Raw genomic sequence first — 19,866 nt, forward strand, 5'->3', positions numbered from 1 at the left:
CATTTCAATTGGTTAGTGAAGGAGTTTGTTTCTCCTTCGCGTCTGATTTTAAGCAGACTTTTGAACTTTGAATGTAGAAATATGTTGATTGGGTATTATATCATCGTATATCATTTTTTTCATTCATAATACTTTGTCTCCCTGGGGATAGGGGAGAAACCATACTTTCCACTTGTTCCCAGAGTGTCGTAGAAGGCGACTAAAAGGGGAGGGAACGAGGGGCTGGGAATCCTCCCCTCTCCTTTTTTGATTTTCCAAAGGAAGGAACAGAGAAGGGGGTAAAGTGAGGATATTCCCTCAAAGGCTCGGTCCTCTGTTCTTAAGGCTACCTCGCTAATGCGGGAAATGGCGAATAGTATGAAAAATGTATATAAACATTTGTATATATATATATACTTTGCCATCTAGATAGCTAAATAAAGTTCTAAAACTTTAGGACGACCCCATCAGTGTCCGGATACTAGACTGTGTTCTGGACTGCGAGGCCAATGTTCCAGTACGTGTAGTCGTGGCGACAGGAGAGTCCGAGGTCTATGCCGGACCACAGATTGTTTGTGTTGCATCCCAGGTGAGTGGGTTGTCCTGCCTTGTACCTTAGGTGTTTAGGGACTAGTGGTGCTATGAAATAACTTCAAAGTATTAGATTTTCTGCATCTAATACCGCTTCCTCTGAGCCCATATTAAAGGTTGTACTCGTCTATAATGTAGTTTAGTTTTTGAAGATTTCGCTCGTGTGTTCTGTAATTTTAAACACTCTCTCGACTTTATAGGTGCGAGTGTTCACCTTGACAGTTTTCATTTCAGAATCTGACCGATGCGACGTCGATACAACCTCCTGCCGTGTCAAGGTGGTCACTGTGACCGTAGATGTAGTCGTGATGAGGACCCTGTCCGGCATCTGTGTAACACGGAAGACTGCTTCTGTTGTGTTCCAAGTGAGATGACTTCGTGCCGAACCTTTGAATCTATTTTTCTTTTGTGTATTAATACTGTTTCCTGGTTTTTCTTGAAGTGGTTTACTATGTCCTTTGAAGTACGTTAATGCTCTTCGAATCTCCTGAACTTTGCTTTTTTTTTTTTTCAAAGAGCCTTGAGACTGTATTCTACTTCTTCTTGGAACTGTTTTTCTATGCGTTGATGCTACTAAAGTCCACTGCTCACCATTGCAGAGTCTGGTCGTTGCGACTTCAACACCTTCGTCTGCCGTAGTAGGAAAGGTCGCTGCGATCGCTCGTGTGGTCCTGATGAAGACTCTGTCAAACATCTGTGCAACACTGAAGACTGCGTCTGTTGCGTATCAAGTAAGGCTTCGCGTAATGAACGAAGGTTTTTGTAGAGAGTATACGTATTGACTTGTGTACATTTGAAAGTAATCTTCAGATTGGTTTAGTAAATTTATCAACCTATAGTAAATCTTGAGGTTTGTAGGATCAAGTTCAAATCCATACGTGGATGTTAGACTATAAAACTTAAATTGGTTTTTGTTTATTCCACTGTGTACCAATGCTTAAGACTTATCCTGATGGAGATTGTGAATAGTTTCGATCTACCAGTTATGGGTATTTCTCGATACATTGCACTCGTGTTTTCTATCTCCTGACATAAACAAATGATGCCGCTTAAGTGGCTTAGAGATTTGATATAGAACAAATGGTACCACTTGTAATACTGTGTGCTTTAGTAACAGATTCGACAGTGGGGATTTTCCTTTCCCTGGTAGGTTTAACCGAGCTGCAAAGGTCAAGCTTGAACTCTTACGAACACATGTAAGCTATATTTTCTCCTATACTTCACATTCTTCCTTCTTGGTCTATCAAAACTAAAATTGGTAATTTGTTTCATCAAATGAGTATGTATTCTAGGCGTATTAAGCGCTGAATAGCCTTCGATACCCCAGCGCTTAGTTTATAATAAGCCTCGATCTCATAATCCATTCCAATCTTTTAAGTGGCTACTTACTGCTCTTTTTAGAGGATCAAGAATGCCAAAATGCCGAGAGTTGCCGTTTTCTGAATGGCGAATGTGCCAAGAGATGTCGCCCGGGTGAGAACGCGGAGAAGGGCTTGTGTGACAGCAGAGACTGCGTCTGCTGTATCCCAGGTAATTACTTTTTCGGGTATATCGCCTTATATTTTCATACTATTCGCCATTTCCCGCATTAGCGAGGTAGCGTTAAGAACAGAGGACCGAGTCTTTGAGGGAATATCCTCATCTGGCCCCCTTCTCTGTTCCTCCTTGGAAAATTAAAAAAGAGGGAAGGATTACCAGCCCCCCGATCCCTCCCCTTTTGGCCGCCTTTTACGACACGCAAGAATACGTGGAAAGCATTCTTTTTCTCCCCTATCCCCAGGGATATACATATGTGTATAATTATTCAATCGGCATGGCAGCTGCAGATCCCAACCCCATATAAACTTGTAAATATTACTTATTTATCTATCAACCACTACTTGCAAATCATTATTGTACTTTTAGTGTAATCTATATACATCTTTGTCCCCATCTAGTTTTGAATATTGCTTGACTACCATATACCACTAAATTCTATCTACAGAAACTTTTAGTATCATGCAAACCATTTCGAATTCTGTTCTTTTGGGAATTGTCGACTGGATCCCTTTACTCCTTCAGAGGTTCGAAGATGCCCAAATACTGACATTTGCCGTGGGCTAAATGGAGAATGTGCCAGTGGATGTGATCGGGGTGAGAGCCCCGTCCAGGGAGTGTGTGAAAGAGACTGCGTCTGTTGTGTTGAAGGTGAGTGTTTTTTTTTTTTATTTCAGATGTAGAGATTTTATCATTGAATCTTCATTTCAACGTCTGTTGGTCTTTTTCAAATTGTATCGTGTTTGCACTACCCCACGTCGGGGGTCTTATGGCCTCTCGTTTTCTATAACAAATTACTGATGCTTCTGAATAGATTACTTTCAAACTATTTTCAGGAAAGTTTATCTTGGATGTGTCTGTTAACGAACAGTCGCGGTGATAAATTAGGCTATAAAGTATTAAATTCCTGAATCTGTCAGTGTTTTTGTGGCATGCTGAAAATATGCTCTAGTAAAATTTGACTAGGGTATATAACGAGAATCTTTCATTTTACTTGAAAATAATTCTATGCCTAGGCTGCATATGCGTTCTTAAAGAACTAATAATGATTTGACGCGAAATATTTTTCTCGGTCCATAATTTATGAAGCAAAGAACTTCAATGGAAGGTTTGAGTAAAAAAAGCTCAATATTTTTCGTTCATAATTTATGAAGCAAAGAACTTCATTGTAAGGTTTGAGTAATATCTTTTTTACGATTTCCCATATAACAAAATCTTCGTTGCAGAACGTGAACAATGCAACACCGACACCTTCGCCTGCCGTATGAAGGGAGGCCACTGTGACCAGACGTGTGGTCGTGATGAAGAACCAGTCAGGCATCTGTGTACTAGTGGTAACTGCCTCTGTTGTGTCCCAAGTAAGTCTTTACTCATTTCTAAATTTCTAGTCTGGAAACTTTCAATTTGTTTACTCATTTTTGTGAATTTCTAGCCTGGAAACTTGCATTGTTTACTCGTAAATTTCTAGTCTGGAAACTTGCATTTTGTTGAATTTTTTTTTTTTTTTTTTTTAAGTGCATTTCTTCGATGTCTAAAGAATTTTTTTGCCTTAATGTTCCCAGAAGAGTTTTCTGTAATTCCTTCCATGGCTTGTGGTGGTCAAGCAAAGATTGTGTTGAGGCTCTTGTCACACACACGGGTCCACATAAGGACCTATCCTTCGTTGGGATACAAAGACAATAATAAAGAAATGAAACTGGAAATAGCACTTGAAAATTCTGGAGGAAGTGGAGGAAAAAAATTTGGTGGCAGGTTAAAGTTAGAAAACTCATGAGAAAAGTGTTCCTAAGACTTCGAGGTGTAGAGAAAGTTGTCAAAACAGCCCACCCTCGTGTTGCCAACGGCCACACACTATTGTTTGGTCAAGTTAGTGGTGTGGGACACACGAACAGCCAGCTCTTCTGCATGGGTTCAGATTAACAGAGCGGCTATTCTTGCGTTAAGAGCTAGACAATAGTTCACCTTACACGAGTATCGAGATTTGAAAGGGTATTCCATTCTCTTTATTCACCAATCCTTAAATATTCTATACCACTAGATATTTCAAAAAGCTATTTCTTAACCATTAGTTTCGTATTCGGGAAATTGTGCTGAAAATTTTAAAGATGCGATTTGAATACTAAATTTTTTATACAAAGGATCGAATGTCACTAGTTTATTGCAGACATAAATTTATGGTCATTTTTCTTTGAATTCTTCAGGGGATCAGCAGTGCCAGAATACTATCCGCTGCAGTGGACTACATGGGAAATGTGCCAGAGATTGTGAGGTTGGCGAGAATACTTACCATGGTCTGTGCGAGACCAAAGACTGCGTTTGCTGTGTTCCAGGTAAGGTTTAATGGGCTTGGAATTTACCAGTCCTATCTTGATCCGTCCATTGGCAATATTATCTAGAGGTATATTTTATTCGTTTTGGGTGTTAAACTCTGCTTAGCTATCCAGTATGAATAGTCAAGACTGTTCATAAATTATAGTATGGTATCGAATGAGTGAAAATTTCTCGTTAATAAGAAATGAGTGAAAACTGATCAAAACTTGGTTGCGTAAATGGAAGTGGTGGGTGCTAGAAAGCGTAGTCGGGTCAAATTGATATTTGTAATTGGAAAACTATGAATCTATCTAAGAACTATTACGCTATGGAGTTCTGATAACAAAATGGGATTGGAGACATGTATCGTGTAAAAAAAAAAAATGTTACTTTAGGTTGGAGAAGTCCTGTGTGAAGATGTTGGAAAGTAAGGGTTAATATGAATAGTATTTCAGTATTTTTAATCTGTATAAACTGTTATACAAAATTTTTCCCCAAGCAGCCAACAATTTCTACAAACTACCATATTAAGACCTGTTAGTGGTTATGTATAGGAGTTTAATACTTCCTTTATTTACTAAAGATACCATTCCTTACGCAATAACTAAATAAAAATATTTAGGATGTCTATTACTTTTCTTTATTACAAAACTTGGTTTTTAATGTGGTCATTACTACCTGGTCGTGTCTGACAGAAAATGGAAGTTTTTGTATAATAAATACTACGTAGCCTTGAGGTTTCTATAATGTAATTCTAAAATATTTGAATTTTTATAAAACAGATGGTGTTATTGATCATTAATATTTTATCTATAGTCTCATATATGGTTTTGATGTAAATATGTATGCAAAGCTTTTGATCAGTCTCGTGAAAATCAAATGATTCAATATTTTGGCTGCATTTTGTTTATGAATTTTCCTTCGTTCAATCTGTCGGCGATGCAAGATTTCCTTCGCTCAAAAGGAAAAGGCAACAATAAAACTCTTGTCACCAGAGCATTACACTCTAACCTGTAAACGCCCTTTACTTTTTCAGACTGGCCATTATCTTTAAATAGTAAAAACCTTTCATAGCTTGAGCTGCTTGTGTGAATTCGTATCCAGCTTTCTATAAAGGAAACAGCACGACATATTCTGAAATAAACAGATGCCAAAGTTTGAAAAATCTCTATTCGTTCGTTCAAAAATGGCATATATATATATATATATATTTACAGAATTGGTTTTCATATTTAGGGATTTTCATTTTTTTCATTTCTGTACAGAAACTGATCAGTGCAGTTCTACCACGTTTGCCTGTCATACTAAAGGAGGCCACTGTGGCCGAGCGTGTGGTGATGGCGAGGATGCTATCGAACGTCTGTGTAAAACAAGAGACTGCCTCTGCTGTGTTCCACGTAAGTTTTGAGAATAGTGTGTGGTTCATTTTTTTTTTTCTGAATGTCCGACGTAAAACAGGCAAGGTTTTCGTTACTGTTAAACGACCACACTCGTAGTGACTTTGGGAAGTGAATGGAGTCACAATCGCATAAGGGGTAAACGCCATTGGTTAAATTACTATTTACTTCTATAGAAGCTTCATGCCCTTTGTCCAATCTGGTAAAGTATAAGATAGTGAAATTATAACCTGGGTATTAAAAAAAGGCTTTTTTTTAACTTTTAGACTAACAGCTGCACAACGAAAATTCCTTCACTTGTCAAAATTACACCAACGCCATTGGTTGAATTACTATTTACTTCTAAAGAAGCTTCATGCACTTTGTCCAATCTGGTAAAGTATAAGATTGTGAAATTATCAACTGGGTCTAAAGAAAGAGGCTTTTCGTAACTTGAAGACTAACTGCTGTACAACGAAGATTCTTTCACTTGTCAATATCACACATTTCACTCATTTAGAATGAATTACTTTCATGCTTCATTTGGTATGTTTAGCAATAAAGTTTCTTCGGTTTATCATGTACAAATTGCTTACATTCTCCTTTCAACCTATTTATTTCCTCCTCCAGGACGAGAGCCTTGCCAGACTAACACTCGATGCAAAGGTTTGGGTGGACAATGTTCCGATGCCTGTGGTCGAGGCACGAAACCTTTACTGGGCGTGTGCGAGACTCCAGACTGTAGGTGTTGTGTACCAGGTAAGCTATGTCCTTCACAGCCAGGAGTCTGATGAGTGTATTGATATGCTTGTGCAATATATTTGTTGCGTCTTTTAGTCTGTGTGATCCACTGAGGTGTATGCATGATTCAATTCCTGTTTATAAACAGCGATTGAAGTCTCTAACCTTTTACGGGGTCTATAATTGTTGCATATGTAAAGTTTGGTATATCGACCGCTTGAGCACAGAATTACAAGCCTGTTTAATGTCGGGAAGCTTGGTAAGCTTCAAGGATTGGCTGCTTCAAATTGGGGAATTAAGATGAAGTGCAACATGGTACATGTATTACTAAAGTACTTTCGATAGTAAAGATCAAAGCCGCTTCATTATTTCCACTATTTGCTCTGTTGAATCGTGATGTTAAGCAGTTGCGTTTTATATTCGGAAGTCCTTCGATAGTCTTGTATCAAATGACGCTAGTATACTTGTCATATGGTAAATGTTATACTTCTGTGGGTAGATAATTGGTTTAACTGGTCGTAACGATAATGGTAGTAACCCGTTAGACGTAACAAGTGGCGTGGTGCAGGGATTAGACTTGAAACCAGTGTTATGAATAGTCAATGATATAGATTGTCGTCTACGATGTATGATGCCATAATTCGCAGATCGCACTAAACTGGTTATTGAAGGTAACTCGGAACATATACAGCTGTAAGCTTGTAATTAGGGTTGAACCAACATGGAATAGTTGAATCTACTCGGTGTTAAGTCTTGTAGATCTATAAAAACAAAATAGCAACGTTATGAATCTAGTATGCAGGAGGAAAGAAATTTGATTACTCGAAATGCCTAAAAGATGGCGTTCAATCTGAAAATGTAAAAAGTATATAATATCGCTGGTTCATCCCACTTCCGATCATTTGGTTATCTTGGAACATCGTGAAATGGCGAGCCAGTACGATGATTGCCAGACTGACGAAGGAAATGTCACGTTGAGAAAACTTTATCTCGTTTCAACGTTATTTCGTATAAAAAAGTTCAGGGGATTTAAGTTTAGTCTTTCTAATACAATGAATACATGTTCTTAGGCAAATTATTTATACATTGAGGAAATTAAGGTTTTCGACAAAATGCCTATTTGCCAAAATACTTAACGTAGACTTCATGTATTTCACTGATCTATTACTTATTTTAATTGCACAAATAGAAAGTTTGCAGCTTCTGTTTTTTTTCTCGTGCTCTTGCGAACATCTAGGAATGACAGCGGTCGTCTTAGCATTTGAGGTAAGTAAAAAGGTTCATCTTCCCTTTACAGTTGATTAAGATTCTCTCCATTGCAGAGTCTGACCCGTGCAAGTTCGACACCTTCGCCTGCAGGATGAAGGATGGCCACTGTGACCAGACGTGTGGTCGTGATGAGGAACCTCTCCTGCATCTCTGCCACACACAAGACTGTTTCTGTTGTGTTCCACGTAAGTTAGCGCTTCTGTGGCGTTCCATGCAAGTTCGCACACTTGTTGTGTTCCACTTAGAGCTTTTGTGTTCTAAGTAAGTTTTACGGCTGGATGTTCCATGATCGATGTTCTTAGGACCATTCTGGTTAATGCATTGGTATCTGTGCATTTTGTTCCACTAACATGGCTGGATTTGGAGGAATGAGCCAACATGGCTCTGACAAAACGTGCCTTAATCGAAGAGTGTCTCGGGTGCTTGGGTATTGGATGGTGGCGGGGGAAGAGAGAGAGGGGAGGAGGAGAAAGAATTGAACTACGTGAAGCGGAATTATCAGCATCGATAGGAACAGGATTGAATCCTTTTTGGGAGTAGGCGATAGGAAGAGACCCCGAGGAACACCTGTTGGTAACAGGTAAACATGGCTACGTGAACCGCTACTGTAATGTAAGAACCAAAGTGGAAACTATCACGTCATAAGAAAAGGACGACTCGAAGTTGAGGTTTATGCCACGCGTTGTGTGGGAATGTCGAAGTCCAGCGTTTCTCCAAAATCTGAACAGTGTTGCACAAGCGATCACTTGGGGAAACCCTTACTCGTTTGCAGAAAGAAAGGAATGGTTGAGTTGAGTTTCAAAGGACTTTAGAGATGGCTGAAGCGATTGAAGTTAAACGATAGATGGGCTGGAGTGATCTCGTTTCGTAGAGGTGGAGTGCACAAAGGAGTGCTTCCAAGAAACTGAGATCAAAGTTTTTACAAGGATAGGAGCCAACTCGTGAGGTACATTACTTTGACTCTTGAGGTCGACCATCTCAGCTGGGAGAGTGCTAAAGACTGTTGCATATGAAAGAGCTTAGGGTCAGTGGGATGAAATGCAGCGAAATGATTAGTTACAGGACCGTCAAAATTAAAATAAGGTATCAAAAGCCTTTTTTTTTTCGTAGGAAAGTAAACTATAAATTGATCAGGTCAGCGTACAGGTTATATGGTCTGGGAGCAAAAGGATTTGTTTGTAGCAAGGGCAACACTATCATTAATATGGTTTACTAGACTAGGAAAAGCTTTGCAATGAGCAAAATTAAAGATTAGTTTTCGGAAGGCGATTGTTTCATGAGTTGATGCAAGATATCCAAGACCAAAAGGCATGAAGATGGAACAGGAAGTAGATTTAAAGTGACGAGGTAAGCTTTTGACTTTGGATTTCCGTTAGATATAAACTTTAAAAAGTACAGTATTTTGTAACTCGTGTGGACTAATATTCTATAAAAGTCTACCTCCCTGAACGGCGACGTGAGACTAGAACATGTAACTTTTATATCTGGTTTCGTTAATTTTTTTTTTTCTTCCTGGTTATACATAAGCGTAGTTAACGTCCACAGCATGCAAACTGTATTTATATTTGCTTTTACACAAAATGTTCAGACTTGTATAAGTGCGTATTAGATAGCCAATAATTACTGGAGTTATTTGTGTAACTTAAGCATGATATTCTTCGTCGGGCATCAATATGCCATAAATGGTCAAAACTCTTTAGAATCGAAACGTAGGCAGCAATTACGTGAACATTAGATTTTTTTTTTCATACTATTTGCCATTTCCCGCGTTAGCGAGGTAGCGTTAAGAACAGAATTGGGCCTTAGAGAGAATATCCTCACCTGGCCCCCTTCTGTTCCTTTTGGAAAATTAAAAAAAAAGAGGGGAGGATTTCCAGCCCCCCCGCTCCCTCCCCTTTCAGTCGCCTTCTACGACACGCAGGGAATACGTGGGAAGTATTCTTTCTCCCTTATCCCCAGGGATAAAACAGAATTATTATACATTAATATTGATCGAACTTTAAGTGCGTTGTATAGTTTGTCTCGATGTTTTCCTTCTCCAGGGCAGAGCCAATGTCAGAACACGACTGAATGCCAGCGACATCAAGGCCACTGTGCCAGCGAGTGTGGATTGCGAGAAGATCCCGTCCATGGTCTGTGCGAGAGCGAACACTGCGTCTGTTGCGTTCCACGTGAGTCATTAACCTCTGCCACTGGTGACCTCGACCTACTCCTCCGCATCGAAGGAGACACCTAGATTCCTGCATAGAGATCTAGATTCTTGACTAGTCTGATAGTCTGTGTTTTCTAGCAGACGTTACAAACTAACCAGCCTTCTTCCCAAGAGCTCGTTACACATGACAACTTTGCCTAAAACTGGTTTAATTTCTTACTATAGTAGTTTATGTTCCTCTTGTCGCACATTAGGTTTTGCTTTATCTTGTGCATTACTTTGCCGACCTCCACTGTCTAGGGAAAACCTGCCTTGTAGTTCATCACCTCAGTCATGTATACATGCAATAATGTTTGCCCCATGCCACTCCCTTGGCAGAATATTTCTCGAACATATTTCAATAAATTCATCTGTACACGTCTTGAGTCACAAATTTCATAAGGATAAAGCCTTGTATGGGTCAATACTTTTCCTTTATTTCGCTCTTAATTCCTTCATCCCATTTCATCTCTCTGGAGTTTTCTTTTTCTAGGGTATACTTTAAAAGCTGGTCTCGCTCATTTTTTTTTTTCCCAGTTGTGTAACTCTTCCCTTTCAAACCCTCTAATTTCTAAGATCTCTTCGGTCTTTTCCACACTTTAATTTTTTTTTTTTTTTTTTTGTCGCTGTCTCCCGCGTTTGCGAGGTAGCGCAAGGAAACGGACGAAAGAAATGGCCCAACCCACCCCCAAACACATGTATATACATACGTCCACACACGCAAATATACATACCTACACAGCTTTCCATGGTTTACCCCAGACGCTTCACATGCCCCGATTCAATCCACTGACAGCACGTCAACCCCGTTATACCACATCGCTCCAATTCACTCTATTCCTTGCCCTCCTTTCACCCTCCTGCATGTTCAGGCCCCGATCACACAAAATCTTTTTCACTCCATCTTTCCACCTCCAGTTTGGTCTCCCACTTCTCCTCGTTCCCTCCACCTCCGACACATATATCCTCTTGGTCAATCTTTCCTCACTCATTCTCTCCATGTGCCCAAACCATTTCAAAACACCCTCTTCTGCTCTCTCAACCACGCTCTTTTTATTTCCACACATCTCTTACCCTTACGTTACTTACTCGATCAAACCACCTCACACAACACACTGTCCTCAAACATCTCATTTCCAGCACATCCATCCTCCTGCGCACAACTCTATCCATAGCCCACGCCTCGCAACCATACAACATTGTTGGAACCACTATTCCTTCAAACATACCCATTTTTGCTTTCCGAGATAATGTTCTCGACTTCCACACATTCTTCAAGGCTCCCAAAATTTTCGCCCCCCCTCCCCCACCCTATGATCCGCTTCCATGGTTCCATCCGCTGCCAGATCCACTCCCAGATATCTAAAACACTTCACTTCCTCCAGTTTTTCTCCATTCAAACTCTCCTCCCAATTGACTTTACCCTCAACCCTACTGTACCTAATAACCTTGCTCTTATTCACATTTACTGTTAACTTTCTTCTTTCACACACTTTACCAAACTCAGTCACCAGCTTCTGCAGTTTCTCACATGAATCAGCCACCAGCGCTGTATCATCAGCGAACAACAACAGACTCGCTTCCCAAGCTCTCTCATCCCCAACAGACTTCATACTTGCCCCTCTTTCCAAAACTCTTGCATTCACCTCCCTAACAACCCCATCCATAAACAGATTAAACAACCATGGAGACATCACACACCCCTGCCGCAAACCTACATTACTGAGAACCAATCACTTTCTTCTCTTCCTACACGTACACATGCCTTACATCCTCGATAAAAACTTTTCACTGCTTCTAACAACTTTCCTCCCACACCATATATTCTTAATACCTTCCACAGAACATCTCTATCATATGCCTTCTCCAGATCCATAAATGCTACATACAAAATCCATTTGCATTTCTAAGTATTTCTCGCATACATTCTTCAAAGCAAACACCTGATCCACACATCCTTTACCACTTCTGAAACCACACTGCTCTTCCCCAATCTGATGCTCTGTACATGCCTTCACCCTCTCAATCAATACCCTCCCATATAATTTACCAGGAATACTCGACAAACTTATACCTGTGTAATTTGAGCACTCGCTCTTATCCCCTTTGCCTTTGTACAATGGCACTATGCACGCATTCCGCCAATCCTCAGGCACCTCACCATAAGTCATGCATACATTAAATAACCTTACCAACCAGTCAACAATAGTCGCCCCCTTTTTTAATAAATTCCACTGCAATACCATCCAAACCTACTGCCTTGCCGGCTTTCATCTTCCGCAAAGCTTTTACTACCTCTTCTCTGTTTACCAAATCATTTTCCCTAACCCTCTCACTTTCCACACTTTATAATTTCTAGTTTTTCTCGTACTGCTATGCTGTTCTTGTGTTACTCCTTTCTTTTTAGATTTTTAAGATGTTATTTTTTTTTCGTGGTCATTATAATCTCACTTTTTGTTGCTAAATGGACAAAATGTTTACCTTGACACAGATCGCGTCGACGTGCCCTGTCGAAGCACCACTACTTGCCACAGTCTTGGTGGTCAATGCGCCAAAGAATGTGACAGGGGTTCGAATCCTGTCCATGGTGTCTGCGGGACCAGTAACTGCGTCTGTTGTGTTCCAAGTGAGTCTGTCATCTTCGGTAAATAATTTCCTTCGGGAAACTTCTTAATATAAGAATAAACCTGGTTACTTTGTATGATAACCTTCAAAATGCTAAATATTGGATAGGCAAAATTGGAGGGATGGAGACTTGATTAGAAATGTGGGAAGTGAGGACATAGGCGTTGAAAAAAAGCATTGGATTTGGCGTTTATTCCAATGAGACTTAACTGAAAGTTATCTAGGAGTATTAAATGACTTGGATCCAATTCGGTTTGCTCCTTATTTTGTATGAAAAGTATAAGGAATGAGATCCTACGTTTTATTTCGTATGGAAACTATAAGAAACGAGATCGTATGTTTTATTTCTTGTGAAAACTAAGAAATGAGATCCTAGTGAGGACCCTGTTTTGAGCACAACGGGAGAATGGTTCGAGACAAACCGAAATAAAACTATTGCTGTGTATATAAATGTCAGTCGTTGAGATACGACGTTCGTGTACTTGGAGACGTATTTCTTCAGCTCTTTATCACAGGAAAGGAATTTAGATTTCGTAATTAGCCTTTGCCTGTTATCTGAAGGTTTTAGTCGTGGTAGGCGTCATAAAAATAGTCTGAGGTGAAATCTTTTTTTTTTTTTTTGCTTCTATCTGCAGAAGTTCCTCAGTGTGACAACACTACAGCCTGCAGGTTTCATCGTGGGCATTTCAATGTGGTATTTTGCTTTAAGAGGAGTGAGATCTTCCACTCACTCTTGGTTGATCTAGACGTGTCGTATGTGAAGCCTTTACTCTAGCCCTTGCTTACAGAGGTTCCTCAGTGTGACAACACCACAGCCTGCAGGTTTCAGCGTGGGTATTGTTCAGATGGCTGTAGTGTGGGCGAGAAGACTGTCCAAGGTCTGTGTGAGCCTGATGACGTCTGCGTCTGCTGTGTACCTGGTGAGTTAAGATTGCAGTACATTAGCTGAAAATCTGTAGTTAGGTATTATCATCCGGAGGCTTCATATAACCAGGGATAAGTTTGAAAAAGATGAAAAAAATGGTATTTTAATCTCTTGGGGTTTACAAACGTTGATGGAACTCGAGAGAAGGGAAAAATGTGTTATTTTTCGACACTTTCGAGTGGCATGAGGCATATTACGGCGGTGTGATAATGGGAGGAAATTAAACGTCTGTGAATGTTCGATATTTTTCTTTTCCCCCTCTAAGAGAACGCTTTAATGCGAAGGTCTGTAAAGAACAGACTTAAAAATTCTTAGAAGAAAATGCTAATAACGTGCCGTCCGGAATTGCTAGTAGTGTTTAGAAATGCTCCAGCCTTTTTGTACATTAATTTCTCTTACCTCGATTGAATGTCGCATTCTTGGTAATTCTCTTGTCCATTTCTTTGAATATTTTTTTGTAATGGAGCAGCGAGACACTGAAGACGTATCATTAAACCATTACCGCAATTTGAAAATCAAATTTGCCTTTAAGAAATGATATTTTTGACTCTGCAAAAAGTTCCTTTCTCCTGTAGTCTGTTTAGTTATATATTTTAATGCCAGAACGATTTTTCAGACGAAATTCGTAGCAGATAATCTTTCGAAACCGTTAATACAGCGGGTCTGTCGTGTTAAAAGTAAATTTCAGGTTTCTAGTGAAGCAGAGGGACACAAAATGGGTTATCAGATTCGTTGGAGCTTAAAGTAGATTAAATGATTTTCCACTTGTATCAAAGCAGTGACTTGCTAGTTACCAAGTACCGGACGAGATGTGTCAACTGATAAATACTTCTAACTAGCACATTAGGAGAACCTTCCCTTATCTTTAAAAGTCTTGTAGAGTCTATAACTTTATTATAGAAATGGCAGAAAACTGTTTAGGTTTTGAAAATCCTGTTTCATAATTCCCTTCTCTTTGCCTTTGTAACATTTTCTTTAAAGAAATGATAGAAAATAGTTTAGGATTTCAAAAACTTAGGTTTCATGAAGTCCCTTCTCTTGCCCCCTACAGGGCCAGATTCGTGCACAAACACAGTAGCATGTGTACATACAAATGGTTATTGTGCAGACTACTGTAGTGTTGGCGAGAACCCTATCCATGAGCTGTGTGAGGGCAGCTGCGTCTGCTGTGTTAAAGGTAAGGTCCTCCTCGGTTCCTTTGCACTTCCATCGCTCGTCAGAGAGGGTATCATTGCATGCTGTACAGTTTAAGGTTCTTGAGAGAGTTGGGATTTGAAGATAGGATTGGTCAGTTGGCGATAGTGTAATGTAAGTATATGGTATGATGAAAATGTTAATTGAAGAACTGGAAATTTGCTTAATTACGTAGCCTGCAAGCGTTGGATGATCAAGGAAAGGCTATATTGGGATTGTGATAAGGGGTTCAGCTGGTCTAATTATGTGGGAAAATATTAAAATCAAAGTAGAAAATCTAAAGTTTTAGATTACTATCGGCATACGTAAGATTTCGATGAACGTAAATGGATTTAAATCTAAGGAAAGCTTGATATATTTCGAAATTTTCATGATCGTTTCTCCTGTTTGGCTGGACAATTTTTTTTTTTTTTTTTAGGGCTCTAGTCCCTTGCAGTCTTCTAAGGAAAGTTCATAAGCCTAAATGAATCAAATCTTGTTCACGAATTCAACCCATGGAAGTTTAATACACATTACTAACGTAGTGAAGGCTGTCGAAAAGCCTGGCTATCGTTAATTGCAAGGCAACCTACCAGACGTGTAACCCCTTCAAATTTTGTTCTTGTTAGGAATACATCTTTAAATTCTTTTGGGTTAAATATCATTTGCTCTCTCAAAACTTGTAAGTATAATAAACTTTTTTTTTCCTCGGTTCATAATAGTAGGTATGTATGAGAATTTCTCAAGAGACTTTAGTCTCTTTACCCACAAAGCAATATGCCTAAGTTTGTTGAAGATGGATAATGATAGATCATAGTCTGGTGCTAATGATAAAAAACCGTATTTTCTCATTGTAAGGTTATGATCTATAAAGACGTTCAAATGACTCTAGGTGAGTTTATAAAGTGAATGAATCTTAAGTTGTATGGGGTACTTTTGAATCAAACTTTACAGCAAAGTACTATTATTTCATAAAATTTGTGGTTTCTAATGAACTTTGAAAGAAATAAAATGCCACTTGTATGAAAAGGAAACCTGAGGACTTTGTTTTTCTTATACGATTCTTGAATCTAACTTTATCATGATATCGTGTTAACACGTCCTTGTATGATTTCAGATGCCCCGACTTATGGCTCATAATTGACAACGTCACCAGTAGATGCACCCACACTGCTGATCTGTTGACACGCAACTCTACCGTTAACAGACTTCTGTTCATGAGAGAAGCTTTGCCCAAATCATAATGTAAATAGTCACGGACGTTATGTAATGGTAATTTAATAAATGAGATCGAATATTTTGGGTATTTAAATAAGTCTAAATATCGACTTTTTTTGGATATTTAAGTATCAAATGTCTAAATTCTTGTGGTCAACAAGTGGACGATTATGTAGCCTGATCAAACGAAGCTTGTCCAGGGTTTCTGTATATCATGTGCATATACCACGATAATCGTGGTAGTGTAATTCTGTGATGGAGGCTGACACGTTAGATGGAGGTGGGGCGCGGTGGTGTGTGAGGGACGTGGCGTACGGTGGTGTGAGAGGTGGTATGTGATGGAGGTGGCGTATGGTGGTGAGATAGTATGTGATGGAGGTGGTGAGATGGTATGTGATGGAGGTGGCGTATGGTGGTGTGAGAGGTGGTATGTGATGGAGGTGGCGTATGGTGGTGAGGTGGTATGTGATGGTGGTGTGCGAGGGAGGTGGCGTACGGTGGTGAGAGCTGGTATGTGATGGAGGTGGCGTACGGTGGTGTGTGAGGGAGGTAGCGTACGGTGGTATGTGAGGTTCTTTTACGAGTGGGATATTCCATATGGTATCGTAGCATTTGACCTTTTTCCCATAATTGGCAGCTCCATTGAAGACTTACTAGAATATCGAGGCTCGATAGCACTTTGTTTTGCTAAGAATCTGTTGCTTGTTGACGCTTAACTGTAAACAGAGCCTGTGTAATGGCTTTGGTAGACCTGTGCGCCTAGGCTTGGTATGACTGTGATGGTACCGGTTTAATTTGAACATTAAAACACCATACCTATAAAACTCGTAGGTACACTCGGCACAAAAACTGATCTTACAATTTCAGTGACTTTACACAAGGACTGGAAGGATAAAACATGCCAACCTCTTAAAAGGTTATTACTATATGTTCATTGATGTAATTTTTTGTGCTATGTACATTTTTTCTCTTAAAACAAGCTATTACTCGCGTGAATGTGGTGCACATGCGAAAGTGTTAAAATCTTAACGTAACGCCAAACGATGGATTGCATTAAAATGCATAAATAGGGTAGTAATCGGTAAAATGTTGATGAACCTATATTAGGCCAAAAGTCTGAGAGGCTTCTAAAGTTTGGTCCCCGTTCTAAAACGAGTGAAAATAGATATAGGGAAGGTCCAGAGGGAAATATGAACTGGTGTGAATATATATTCATCTATTATACATTGTCGCTTTCTCCCGCGTTAGCGAGGTAACCCAAGGAAACTGACTAAAGAATGGCCCAATACATGTATATACATACACTTCCACACATATGTATACACATGTACATAATTCATATTTGCTGCCTTTATTCATCCCGTTGCCACACATGAAATGACAACCCCCTCCCCCCGCATATATATATATATGACCGTATGAGGTACCCACTGTCTCTTAAAACATAACGGGTACAATGTACTTTATACCAAAACATAATGGTGATATAGACTTGCATCTATACCAAACATTACACAATAGTGTTTGATGAAGTGTTCAGGTATCTAGACAGAGTACATCATTCAACAACCACACACTTCTCTAGTAGACTCCATATGAATTCATCTGCAATGCAGATATTGTGAACTAGAAGGCTCAGCCCTTGCGAACCATTATATTGGAACTTGTTTGAATTCGGATCGTACAGGAATCTACCAAAGCACGACTGGTACGACATATAAGCCAGGCATTTCGGTGACAGTAGATTCGAGTGGAATTAATGTTGATAACGTGTGGTGTGGTGGGGGGGTTTACACTAAACTACGACCCTGGCATGATTAGTGTCTGTGTGTAATCGAACTGGCCAGCGTTCCTGAATTGGAGGTATTATAATGAGGTTCTTTGGGTTAATTTGAAGATAACGTACGCTTCGCATTCGAAATCTACATCACTGCTATTTCAAGGTATCAACCGTATGAACTTTATAATGCATGGTTTCGAATGTTTAGCCTTGGTAATGTTACGGTAAGCATGTTGACTGGTATTACTAATGCGTATATAAAGTATGAGCGAAGTGTAGATGTATGTTCGTTAGCCCTGTGCTTCGTTTTCTTTGTCTAGGGCCAATGACGTAGTATACAGACTCCACACACATGCATATGGGTAGGCTATGTATATATATACAGGCTTTGGTGTTGGGAACACCTAACTTTTGAGGTGAGGGGGTTTCCTGTCATCTCGCTATAGAACATCTTTATCAGATGGTTCGTCAGTTACGATGAGTTCCAGAAAATTCTCCTGGATGCATCGATAAAGTGCCATGTAGAAATTGATAAGTTTTATGTTGGGCAGACTGGCAAGGATATTTGTTAGACTTAAGCATCATAAATATAGTATAAGAACAGGACAAGAATCAAATGCCTTGTTTAATCACGTTAAAAACTATGATCATTGTATTGAATGGAGTAATGCCATCTCGAATATAAACTCTACTCCAGTACCACGAAAGATATCGTTGAATCTTCTATTATTGAATACACAAAGAATTATAACTAACATTAGTGAAGGTCTATACAAATTGGATTAACTTTATTGATAGAATTTGTAGACAATTTACCTTGTCCACATAAATTAGATACGCTCGTTCTGTCTCGGACAATCACTTGTTTACCAAATGGCGTTCTAGCTACGTATCGTCGTCGTATATCAACCGTTATATTTTTCTTGTATTTCTCATATGAATATTATACGAAAGTGCACTTGGAAACTTGTGTTCATTTTCCCCGTGGACTCTTAGGCATATACTTGATTACGCGCAAAATTGATTCTTTCTTTATATATATATATATATATATATATATATATATATATATATATAATCATATCTCTGTTTTCTAAGTATTTCTCTCATACATTCTTCAAGCAGACCTGATCCAAACATCCTCTACCACTTCTGAAACCACACTGCTCTTCCTCAGTGTGGTTCCAGAAGTGGTAGAGGGTGTGTGGATCAGGTGTTTGCTTTGGAGAATGTGGGAAATTTGCATGTAGCATTAATAGATCTGGAGAAGGCATATGATAGTTGATAAAGATGCGTTGTGGAAGGTATTTAGAGTATATTGTGTGGGAGGTAAGATGCCAGAAGCAGTAAAAAGTTTTCATCAAGGATGTAAGGCGTGTGTAAGAGTAGGAAAAGAAAGTGACTGGTTCCCAGTGAATGTCTGTTTGCGGCAGGGGTGTGTGATGTCTCCATGGTGGTTTGATTTGTTCATGGATGGGGTTGTTAGGGAGGTGCATGCAGGAGTTTTGGAGAGAGGGGGAAAGTATGCAGTCTGTTGTGGATGAAAGGGCCTGGGAAGTGAATCGGTTGTTCGCTGATGATACAGCGCTGGTGGCTGATTCGGGTGGGAAACGCAGAAGTTGGTGACCGAGTTTGGTAAAGTGTGTGAAAAAGTTGAGAGTAAATATGAATAAGTGCAAGGTTATTAGGTTCAGTAGGGTTTAGGGAAAAGTTAACTGGGAGGTGAGTTTGGAGAAAAACTGGAGGAAGTGAAGTGTTTTAGATATCTGGGAGTGGATTTAGCAGCGTATGGAACCATGGAAGCGAAAGTGAGTCACAGGTTGGGGGAGTGGGCGAAGGTTCTGGGAGCGTTGAAGAATGTGTGGAAGGCGAGAACGTTATCTGGAAGAGCAAGAATGGGTAGGTTTGAAGGAATAGTGATTGCTACAATGTTGTATGGTTGCGAGGCGTGGGCTATAGATAGGGTTGTGCGGAGGAGGGTGGATGTGTTGGAATTGAAATGTTTGAGGACAATATGTGGTGTGAAGTGGTTTGATCGAGTAAGTAATGAAAGCGTAAGAGAGATGTAATATAAAGTGTGGTTGAAAGAGCAGAAAAGGGTGTATTTAATGGTTTACTCACATGGAGAGAATGAGTGAGCAAAGATTAACAG

General features: G+C 39.6%; 1 protein-coding gene across 2 annotated transcripts; it reads left to right on the plus strand.

Moving 5' to 3' along the window:
- Positions 1-436: 436 nt before the first annotated feature.
- Positions 437-16,015, plus strand: LOC139765228 (uncharacterized). 2 transcript variants are annotated; one of them, XM_071692565.1, is made up of 16 exons: positions 437-568; positions 805-935; positions 1,170-1,301; positions 1,972-2,100; positions 2,632-2,757; positions 3,333-3,464; positions 4,308-4,436; positions 5,682-5,813; positions 6,423-6,551; positions 7,856-7,987; positions 9,845-9,973; positions 12,485-12,619; positions 13,254-13,287; positions 13,441-13,538; positions 14,595-14,720; positions 15,834-16,015. In XM_071692565.1, exons 2-16 carry the CDS (start codon positions 815-817, stop codon positions 15,854-15,856), a joined length of 1,707 nt encoding a protein of 568 aa, XP_071548666.1. In that variant the 5' UTR covers positions 437-568; positions 805-814; the 3' UTR covers positions 15,857-16,015. The 2 variants fall into 2 exon arrangements, with proteins under 2 accessions (XP_071548666.1, XP_071548665.1); XM_071692564.1 differs by lacking the exon at positions 13,254-13,287 and having other exon boundaries at positions 13,407-13,538.
- Positions 16,016-19,866: the final 3,851 nt, after the last annotated feature.

This window comes from Panulirus ornatus, chromosome 53 (assembly GCF_036320965.1).
Source record: "Panulirus ornatus isolate Po-2019 chromosome 53, ASM3632096v1, whole genome shotgun sequence".
Classification (NCBI taxonomy): domain Eukaryota; kingdom Metazoa; phylum Arthropoda; class Malacostraca; order Decapoda; family Palinuridae; genus Panulirus; species Panulirus ornatus.